Source organism: Rissa tridactyla, chromosome 13, assembly GCF_028500815.1.
Source record: "Rissa tridactyla isolate bRisTri1 chromosome 13, bRisTri1.patW.cur.20221130, whole genome shotgun sequence".
Classification (NCBI taxonomy): domain Eukaryota; kingdom Metazoa; phylum Chordata; class Aves; order Charadriiformes; family Laridae; genus Rissa; species Rissa tridactyla.
In genome coordinates, this window is record NC_071478.1 from 11,896,174 (window position 1) to 11,907,033 (window position 10,860).

Genomic DNA, 10,860 nt, shown 5'->3' on the forward strand with positions numbered 1-10,860 from the left:
CTACCAAGCAAATAACTAAATGTGCCTTTGGAAACTCCACTTCAATACATTCTAAATCAACACATTCTAGATGGCAGTGTGTATTTTGGGTTTTGTGGGGGGCATATGTGTGGTCTTTTTTTTTTTTTTCTTCTTTTCAGCATACCAGTATTTTTTTTTTTTTTTTAGCATGTGAGGCAACTTCTCGTTAAACTTTTGATTATGTTTTAACCCATCAATGATGTGTTAGATAACTCAATCTCTGCTCTGAACAAAAGACAGGACAGCTTATGTAGAGATAACATCCCCGAAGCAGCATTTTATTTTATTCATTTGATTCCAAAACATTTAATTTAGAAGTCTGGCATCTCAGTCATCCATCTTAACATGGGCTAATATTGACATAGTGTTGTCAGAATACACAGACAACTAAACAGCCAAAGAGTTTACAAAAAATAAATTCATGATTCTTCAAAACAACTGCAAAAGGTTACAAGTATCAAAACTCTTAGGTAGATGCACTGCATTAAAAGAAACTGTGCACATAAAAGAGAGGCAAAAAAACCAAATTGCTACTGAAACCTCACATTTCAAACAGTTTATTGTAAACTGATGAACAGGGCTGTCATTTCACATCAGCTTAACAGTTTTCCTTGACTGAAAAAAATTTGGGGTCGCTAATTTACTCTGCATGCACAAAATGTACTGCTTAACAGAACTGTCAGCTCATTTCAAATGGAAAAAAATTTAACTGGAATCTAATTATCTTCAATCACTTTCCATTATTCTTTCCCATATTTTCCAATCAACAGGTAAACTAAAAATGCCTCATTTACTATGCATCTTTCTGCACTGCTCAAGTGCAACTAAGATAAATAGGGCCAATAAACCAACTGATCCATCAATGCCCATGAAGACTCATCTGAAACTGCTTCTTGATAAAGTGGACAGCAGATCTGAACAGCTGTACAATACAGATATGCTTAGCACTAGATATTTAGTGTGACTGTGGCAAGGAAATATTGGTGATGATGGGGATGGTGAAGTGGATGGAAGAGGGATGGGAGGAAAGCTTTTTAATTATTGCCCTCTCCTGCTTCTTCATCTTGCTGGTCACTCGTCCACAGAGTGAGGTTATCTCGAAGTAACTGCATGATGAGAGTGGAGTCCTTGTAGGAATCCTCATTTAGTGTGTCCAGCTCTGCTATGGCATCATCAAAGGCTTGTTTGGCTAAAAGGCAGGCCTGCTCAGGAGCATTCTGGATTTCATAGTAGAATACCGAGAAATTGAGTGCCAGCCCAAGCCTAATTGGGTGAGTGGGCTGCATGTGCTCTTTGCTGATTTCAAAAGCCTCTTTATAGGCAGCTTCTGAGGCTTCCACAACACTGTTCTTCTTCTCTCCAGCAGCAACTTCTGCCAAATAGCGGTAGTAATCCCCTTTCATTTTCAGATAAAAGACCTTGCTCTCATACTGGAAGTCATTGCAGTTCTTGATCAAGTATTTATCTAGGAGAGCCAAAACATCATTGCAGACTGTCTCAAGCTCTTTTTCTATCTTCTCCCTATAAGCTTTAACCTTCTCCAGCTTCTTCTCATTCCCATCTGCCATGGTCTTCTGCTCTATGCTGCTGATGACACGCCAGGAAGACCGTCTAGCTCCAACCACATTCTTGTAGGCTACAGACAGCAGGTTTCTATCCTCATTTGACAGAGGCTCATTCAGCTCAGTTACCTGAAAATACAGATAAAGATCAAATTTAAAGGGTTTGTCTTAGAGAAGAGCACACTTCCTTCAATACTTCCATCATGAAGTGCAAGATTCAAAATTCCTTCTAGATCCCAAAATTCCTTCTAGACAGGAGTCAATTTGTAATGTTGAAAGTTTAAAACTGTTTCTGCAGTCAAGACTTAAGAGTGAAAACCCCACAGTTCTGTTGTAATGGAACGGGTATTTAGAAACCCAAACTGCAAAGCACATTCACTGAATAAAAGTGAGTCAGGTTTGTGTAATGGAGGGGCATTCACAGAAGAAAGGTTCAGGTTTTTTAGGAAGTCTTTGCTATAATTATGCAGACTACACTCTTAGCGATGAATTTAAATGTACCTAGAATAAATACCAGCTTTATGAATCTGGAACACAGCACAGAGACTGGAAACTGGTGCAGTCCTTGCATTTCTTTCCCCTGCTGCTTGCTTTCATTGGACAGCAGAGATGGAAGCGCTGCAGTCATTATGATTAAACTCTGCATAGTACAAACGGAATTAGTGTTTCATAGTATCTTTCTGTCACATAGCGAGCAATTATACAATGTAATACAAAATTTATCCTGATTTCTGCTACCTGGTGGCTGCAGACAAATCTCAGGGATAGGACTGAAAGAAACGGCATAGAAATAGAACAGGAAATCAAGAAAAAAAAGACACAAGCAGCTCCAAATCCCTACTACAAAAAGCTGAGATAGAGGAAGGATAATGCTTCTAATACTATATTTAGGCCTATTTCACTTGCTGTGTTAATTTAGGGAATAAAATCTGTCAGGCTTAAAATCACTTGAAGTTGTTCTACTTTCGCAAATTTACAAACGTTAAATTAAACTCACAGGAATTAGTACAAAAAATGCAACTCCACAACTCTAAGCAAACTACATTAAATGCATTAAGTCACTAGAATTCTAAGGATATGTACCTTGGTGTGAAAGTAAACGTGTCCTTGCTCAGACATTGCTAAAATCATTAACTGTTTCTTTAAAAATGTGCATATTGACTGCTTGACAGGCACCAGAATGATTGCAACCAAATACTTACATATTACAAATAATTAAGTCACAAATATTTACACTACTCTGAGACTGCTGGTTTAGCCAGTGAACCAATAAATGTGCATCTTTCCAAGTCTAAAAAATAATTTATATGAATTATAACTGTTACAGTAAGAGAGAACTTACTTTCAAATTCAGATTTTGTTCTTGGACAATTCTAAGTCAATTAGTTTTATCTCCAAAAGGCCTTTTCCCCACAGCTCAGGAACCCAAACTCCCCAAAGACACTGCTCTGCCTGGCCTAATACAAGCAGAGACAATCTACAGAGGGTGAAATGCACTGGAATCAACTCTAATGACATCTTCATAATCTTCACAGCTTCCACTCAACATCTTCCCCACAATCCCTCCCTCAGTAATCTCTACTCCAACCTGCCTATATCATCTTCTCTAGTAAAGATATTAACTCCCTCAAGATGTAAAAGCTCAGCTAAGAGCTTTTTGTTCCCTAACACCTATTAGGACTTACCTCTGTTCTTTACGCTCAGCTAACGACTACTTTCACATTCCCCCTGCTTCAAACTAAATATCCTCCTAAATGCTGGTATTTAAGTATTCAATAACTAAAAAAAAAAAAAAAAAAAAAGGCAATCATCCTAAACCTTGTTATAATTACTTCTTCTACCTTCTTATAAACTTCCTAATATAAACATTTAGAGACAGATGTCTTCTGTGTATTCAAAACACCAAAACGGCATTTTACAGTACATAACAAATGGCCTGGGAACCATCAAAAATTTTTGAGTACTGAACCCTAAATTTTTATTATGCTATATAGCCTGTGTATTTTTAAGGGGAGATAAATTAATCTGTTTCCAAATTCCATCCAGTTTGTCACAAGAAACAAAATACAATCCTACAGGAATACCACTAGTCTTGAAAGAGTATTCCAAGTCTTTTTCTAGTCTATTGTCTCTCTTCTGGTGTTATTCATTTTTAATTGCAGAAAATGCATCATAACACCCACCCTGAAGAAGCTGATTTATAAAGCCCACCTGCACAGGCACCATTGCAATGGCAGATAACCTACACCTGAAAAGCCTTATGACCTTCCCTAATCACAATCAAAATTCAATGCAAGTGTTGATAAACAGCATATTTGCAGAAGTTTCGGAAGATCACATTAATAGAGGAAGGATCTTTTAAAATTAGCGTGAACTTTGGTAATGTTGGCTGGTCTTTACTCAACATTCAGTATTAAAAGTAGGTCTACAGTACAATCTTTAAATGCAGTGTAACTTTTGGAAGCATCTTCATGCTGTATTTAGACCAGCCAGTTGAAGTTTAGCCCTTGCATCAGCTGGGTTGAGTAAGTTTGCTAAAACTCTCAATACAAACCAGACTCACAGAACTTACCCTGACATAGCAAGACTGAGAAATAGCACAGAATATTCAAGATACGTTCATGTAAAGCACAATAAAAAAGCCCAGGAAAAAAGCCATCTCTCAGGACTAACTGCAGAACAATTGCTCATATGTGGAAAAATAATGTTAACTTCTTAATCAAAACATGAAACTATCTGAAAGATAGGATTATGAGACTATTCCAGATCATCACTAGACTGCTGTGTAATTTAATTCCCAAAACATACTTAAACTCACCTTGAAACTGTTCCTTAAAAGTAAAAAGGAAAAATTAACGCAGAAGCTAATTCAACATGCTTAGGAGATGTTTACTAGCTTTAAGATGCATCAGAAGTTACTGATGTATCTTGGAGAATCGGCAACTACCATCAACTCAAGTCCACCTCAAAACACCTGGGTTTTTGGTAATGAGTACAGTCTTTTTAGACTACATAAAAATAGAAATAAAAATCTGCTCTGTCAACTGTGACTTTCAAAAATGTTTTCTAAACAATTAGTGACAAATTAAAAAAGTAACTGAACTGTAAAGTTCTGAAGAAGAGAGTAAAAACGTTTGTCAACTACACATCCCTCGGTCAAACATAGTGCCTTTCCAAATGCAACCCCCTAACAGTCAGACAGCAAAGCACTACCATTCCACAATAAAGCTATACAAAGCTAGCATAAAGTACAATTTGCTGCAAAAAAACCTCAGGACCCTGAAGACCACCACCAAAAGTCAAACCAAGAAAGGTTTGAAAGCAGCTTATTTTTCCTTTCTTCAAATTTTCTACATTTCCAGTTAGAAGAAAACAGGACGCCAATATTTAACGGTTTTAAAATTACAGAGGTGAGATTTTAGCACTTTATCAAAGGAATTAAATCTTGCAATGCAAAAATAAAGCTTTTTGGTTTTTTCAAGCCATTGAAAATGGCTTGAAGAAGTCATTTGTGAGCAGCTGCCATAACAGGTACAATGTATCATAGCCACAAGACTACACACAGCACTGACACAAGCTTCAAACCACAAAGCGAATTACTTTTTCAGATAAGGTACAGTTAGGATATCCAATGCCATGCCATTCCTGGGCATAACTCATATCCCCTGGCAGATTCTGTTAACTTAATCTAGAAACTCATAACCACTTTCAAAGAAAGCAGAATTTGATGTGGAGCACAGGAACTCAGCGTAACAAGCTAGTAGTTCTGTGGCAGAAGTTTCCAATGCTCAGAGCAAAGCTCAATTCCTTTCTAGTGTCACCTTTCAACATGCTTCAGGACATCAGTGTCATTTCCCTCCGCCTAATTTTTATTTCATTAGTTCTGAACTATTTCCTTCTCATTTTGAAGCTTGTGATTTCCGAGAGGGAAATGGCAAATGATACCCCATCCTAGCTAAAAAATGCTGATAGTCTATGTAGATATATCTAAAAATAACTCCTACCTCCCTGGTGTAACAGCTATATTACAAGGAACTAGACTCAAAGGAAAGCATATGTCCTTTATGGAGCTATCTACCGTTTTATCTATTTCATATACATTAGCAAAATAGATAAAACCAGACATGTTTCTCTTCACACATGGGGATGATGTAGACTAAAAGAAAACCTGAAGTGCTGAAAGAAATTTATTTCTTCCTATCTTCCATTCTACCTATAGCCTTTCTTTAACAGAAAAGAACTCTGACTGCAACAATTTAGTTTTACACTTTAGATGTAGACACACTTTCTTATAATGGCTGTTAGGAGAAACAAATGATGAAAAGCCATTTGTAGTATGACTTCAAAGTAGTATTTACTTACTCGGGTGTTACTCTATACTTTCCTTATGCAAACACACCTCTCCCTCTCTTACACACACCTAAGTTTGGGGTTATTTTCAGTCCTGAGCAAGATGATGCAACTGAACACATGGGCTATGATACGCTAGCAGCGTTCACTCGGACTGACAGTCTGCTTTTTCTAAGAGTACAGTCTAAATAATTTTATTTCCATAATACTTACAGGTATCTCCTCCTCTGCTTTATGCCCACAAAGTTCTTTCACAGTTTACTGAGGAAAAAAATGGGAGTATATAAAAGGAATCCCAACTATAACCCTGTCATTCCTAACTACACACCCTGATGACAGTGGCAGTACTGTATCGGCTCAGAAATTACTTACATGTGTGTGATCCTACATAGGCCATACCAAACCGAGTTACTTTCACATGGTTAACACACCAAAGTGAAGGCTCCACAACTGACAGCAGATCTATGATGAGCTGTTGGATTACCTAGTAGAATTTGACACAGGTCAACTGAATGTATGTGATTATACTTCTCTTTTGTTAGCCAGAGATACAAGTCAGAGCTAGAGCCAGTTCTTAGCAAGCTGCTGCAAAAATGACTGTACCTAAGCCAGTATAAAGTCAGGTTTAATCATTAAAACTCTCCTGATACAAAGTTATGCAGTCCATAATTTTTAATAGAATCCAGACTAATGAATTTAAACCACAACAGTTCTTGCATCACGTGGCTCCAGCTTTTTACATCAAGCATTGGAAGTATTATAGCTAGATTTACTGCATAAAACCACAGTAGGGAAGTAATCTCACAACAGGGGAGGATATTGTTCATGTTAAAGGCATCTCATTGCCCCCTGCTACATACACCTACCTCATTAACCCCAAACCAGACACCGATATGAAGGAGAACTGAGTGACACAATACTACAAATATGGAACATCCCAAATTTTTAAGTCCATTTATGTACACAGATAAAGCCTACAAATTAAACTAGAACCTCAAGCTATTTTGCTTTAAAAAAACTCTAGATCATTCCAAGACTTAAATTTATTCCATGCTGAGTAGTATTTCACATATGACTAATTTTAAAATTATACATCTCATGTAACTCAGATGCATCTTACAAATTTTAAAGTGTAAATGACTCTCTACCCACTATGTAGTTATACTAGAAAAGCAACATAATACAGCTCCTGAGCACTACGTATTAGGATTAATGCTGTCTGAAATACTACTGGTTTATACAGCCAAAATGTTTAACCATTTCTGGAATGATCTAAACCCAAAGGTACTCAATGCGCTATTCTCAACATGCTACAGTATTTGTTCCATCAAATGAGAACCTGTAACTCACACTAAAAGCAAATTTTTCCCCAGTGTGTTGAGAAGTAATTTTTTACCTACCGTGTTCTTTCAGTGGCAGTCTCAAAAATCATGCAAATATGCTTTCACTAAAATAGTCTTTGTTACTTTAAGTTTTAGGAGCAACTATCAGGCTGTTGGCAACGTTGTGTAGTATAAAGTGTGGTGATAAATATGCAGAACTGGAATTAATCATTCAGAGTTCTATTTACACTGGAAGCAGACTATTTTCATATAGCACCTTTAAAAACCTTCAGGTATGTTATATTCAGAGATTTTTAAACATTTTTTAAAAGAAACTTTTCAAATCAAGATATGCTGCATTGAGAATAGATATCTGAGTTAGAACACTGATTTCCTGTTGAAGGAAGTCTAACATCTTTGGAGTGCAAGAAGATTATTTGAATAATATTCTATATGGATAAAAAGTTGTCTTCATTGCTGTTATTTATAATCACTGAAATTGAAGGAAATATTGAAGGGAATGTCTGTGTGAGAACAGACAGCCCACATAACAACATTTCATAAGAGCTTATGCTCAGATCTAAGAAATCAAGTTCAAACACTGAAGAGCATTCTGGAAATTACCATGTTGTAGTGACCACCTGTGAAAGAAGTAGCCAAGAGATGCTACATTATAGGCATGCAACAGCATAGGAACAGCTTAAAATAAGGGAACTTTTGCCTTTTAAATTCAGCTTTACTTTTTGTATTTTGAAAGCGTCTATAACATAATGTTTTCTAAATGCTCGAGACTCACCTCACTTACAAAGTGTTCTCAAGCTCCCAATTACAGAAGCTCATCATTATACAACTTACTTGAGAGCAAAAGTAGCATTACAGACGAGAATACCGTGACTCAAGATGAATGAAAACTATACAGTAATTAAGGCAGTTTAAAAGACAACTGGACATACACATTAGTTACATGTACTTTATTTACATATTTCCCGAAGTATCACAACTGTGTTCTGTTTGTTTCACATATGTTCAGAGAGCTATACATACACTATAGTTCAGTGATATTCAGAAAAATAAAAAGCTATCTACTAACTACAGCTAGAAAAAGTCTTCTAGAGCAGCGGTAGATCTTAGCTCTTTCTCAGCTTCATCTTTAAGAATTAGCAATTGAAAGATTCAGGAGATAAACAGAGCTGTTGCTACTACATTCTGTGTATCAAGATTTCTAGTGATATCATGATAATACAGCTTATTTTAATGTCTAGTGCCTGATATTAGGATTCTCAGAAGTATTGCTGCTTTAGAACTGGATTGGTCATAGTATTTATTATTACAAAAAAGCAAAAGTGAAGAAGTGATGAAGACATACATCACAGACCCTGAATGAGACTGAACAGCTTGATTCTACAACAAAAATATGAACTCCGTTTGAAGCTGCTCTTTCAAACTAAAATAATGTAGTGTCTTTAAACAGCAATACTCTCAAGGGAAACTTGATTCCTCTTGGGGTCTTTTGGTGTTCACATTGGACAGATCGGCAACGTAATCAGATACAGCAAAGACACTCCTAACCATTTACTGGCATTAGTGTTACCCTTAAAATCCAGAATATACGAATATTTTGTTTTTAAAAAAGGGACTAGACATAATAAGTTTGATCACTCTGCAATTTTATTATGTATCAGTACAGACAGGTCAGTACAAGTCATTTTCATTGCTCGGTTCTGAAAGGAGCTGAGTTGCAACCATAACTTAGTGTTTAAACACGTGTCAGTATTCAACTGGGTAAGGAATGCACTGAGAATATTACCCTACAAAGAAGAGGCAAAAAGGCAACGTTAAAGCTTGGGAAACACTCTGTGCACTGGGGTAGCTGGTATACCCGGATGCAACCACTATACCATCTTTGAGTCAGAGCGCTCGTGTTTGTGGGTGAGGGCCCTGTCCGTGCCTTTTATCGCGAGGCAAAGGAAACGTCTAGAAAAGGAAGGGGCTGCTCTAGCCGCGCGGTTTCCCCAGAAGCCCCCTGCCCCAGCGGACATCCCACCCGACCAGCACCCCCAGCCTCCCCCCTAGAAGGGGAGACGCACCCCAAGGTCAAAGCCACCACCCCCACCGCAAGCCCCCTGGGGAGGGGCGGTGTGGGCGCACGGACCCCATCTTGAGCAGGGGTCAGAGAAAGAATCCACAGCGCTCCCGCCGCGACGGGGAGAGAGGCGGGCAGCGTTCAAACTGCTGGGCTGCGAGCCGGATTGGCGGGGATGGGGGAGAGCGGCGAGAGGAGGGCATGGGGACAGCCACACCCCCAGGGCAGGGACAGCCGAGGGAGCCGGAGGGCTGCGGGGCAGCGGTTACGAGGGAATGAAGGGAACAAGGAAGGAAGTAAAGAAATTTTGAAAGAAAAGGGAGATCTAGGTCCAGTTTGGACGGGCTATTGTTTGTCTCGTCTCTCCCCGAGGCAGGTAGTAACGGGCGCCGCCCCGCACGGCGGCGAGACGTCCCGGCGGGACGGCCTGGCTCTCGCTCCCGCCCTCCTTTCTTCGCAGCCACGGGTGGGACCTGGCGGCTCGCATCCTCCCCGGGACCCAGCCCCGCCTCAGACCAGCCCGGACTTCCTCTCCCTCCCCCGCCACTACCCACCCTACACACTCCTCCCCGGGTACGACCCGCAGCCGCCACGCTACCAGCCCCACTCACCGACTTCATGGCCGAGGCCATGTCGTCGTATCTCTCCGCCTGCTCGGCCAGGCGGGCTCGCTGCAGCAGCTGCTCTCGGTCCCCCATCGCCGCGTCCGTGGTGGCTGCCGGGCTGGGCACTCTGCGCCCCTCAGAGAGAGAGGAAGGAGGGGGGCGGGGAGCTGCGCCTGGAAACGCGCGGGCGCTGCGAGTAGGGAATCTGAAGGGAGCCGCCGCCGCCTCGCACTCACTCGCCCGCCCGCTCTGGGCGACCGCCGGGCTCGCCTCAGCCGCGCCTGCGGGGCGACGGTTGGCGCCTCGCGCTCAACGGACGGCGGCAAGGCGGGACAGCCGCGCGCTCGCTGCGTGCCCTCCGCCCGCCGCGCCTGCAGCTCGCGCCCCTCCGCCCGGCTCGGCGCCTCGCGCTGCTGCCGCCGCCTGCGCCTGCGCGCGGGGAAGGCAAGGAGGGGGCGGAGCCGCGGAGACTGCAGGGGAGGGGAGGGGGCGCTGCTCCCCCGCGTTCTATTTCTAGGTGACGTCACTTGCTATAAATAGCTACCCGGGGGCGCCGGCTGGGGGGGCCTGCGCATGCGCGCTGCGAGTGCTGCATTTTACTGCTGCAAAGGTGGAGGTGGGCGCTGGGCGCGGACGGGACGGGCCCGGCCAACGCCCGGCCCCCCCCTCGCCCACACGGCGCGGAGCTGCCCCCGCCGGCCCCGGGAAACCGGCGGAGCAGGGACACCGCCTACGCGCGTCCGAGGCTACTGCCGCCGCGCCATGGCCGCTTTGTGCCGCCGCAGCCTCCCCGCGCCAGCCCGGCCCTGCAGCATTATACTGTCGCGTCCCCTTCCAGATCTCGGATGCCAGCGGCTTTGACACGTTCCCCGTTGGGGGGGGTGTAGGCAGGGGCCTGCTCTGCTACCTCGCCTAAG

The 10,860-nt window shown here is 41.9% G+C and overlaps 1 protein-coding gene across 1 annotated transcript; it reads right to left on the minus strand.

Moving 5' to 3' along the window:
• Window positions 1-267: 267 nt before the first annotated feature.
• YWHAH (tyrosine 3-monooxygenase/tryptophan 5-monooxygenase activation protein eta) lies at window positions 268-10,360 on the minus strand. The gene is made up of 2 exons (XM_054219852.1): window positions 9,950-10,360; window positions 268-1,712 (listed from the first exon to the last, which is right to left on the minus strand). Exons 1-2 carry the CDS (start codon window positions 10,034-10,036, stop codon window positions 1,056-1,058), a joined length of 744 nt encoding a protein of 247 aa, XP_054075827.1. The 5' UTR covers window positions 10,037-10,360; the 3' UTR covers window positions 268-1,055.
• Between the last annotated feature and the right edge of the window lie 500 nt (window positions 10,361-10,860).

Excerpts from the sequence above, each read along its gene's own strand:
- YWHAH (XM_054219852.1), bottom strand. The coding sequence starts at position 10,036 with ATGGGGGACCGAGAGCAGCTGCTGCAGCGAGCCCGCCTGGCCGAGCAG. Across the intron at positions 1,713-9,949 it reads TGGCCTCGGCCATGAAGTCG|GTAACTGAGCTGAATGAGCC; the intron begins GTGAGTGGGGCT and ends CTGTATTTTCAG.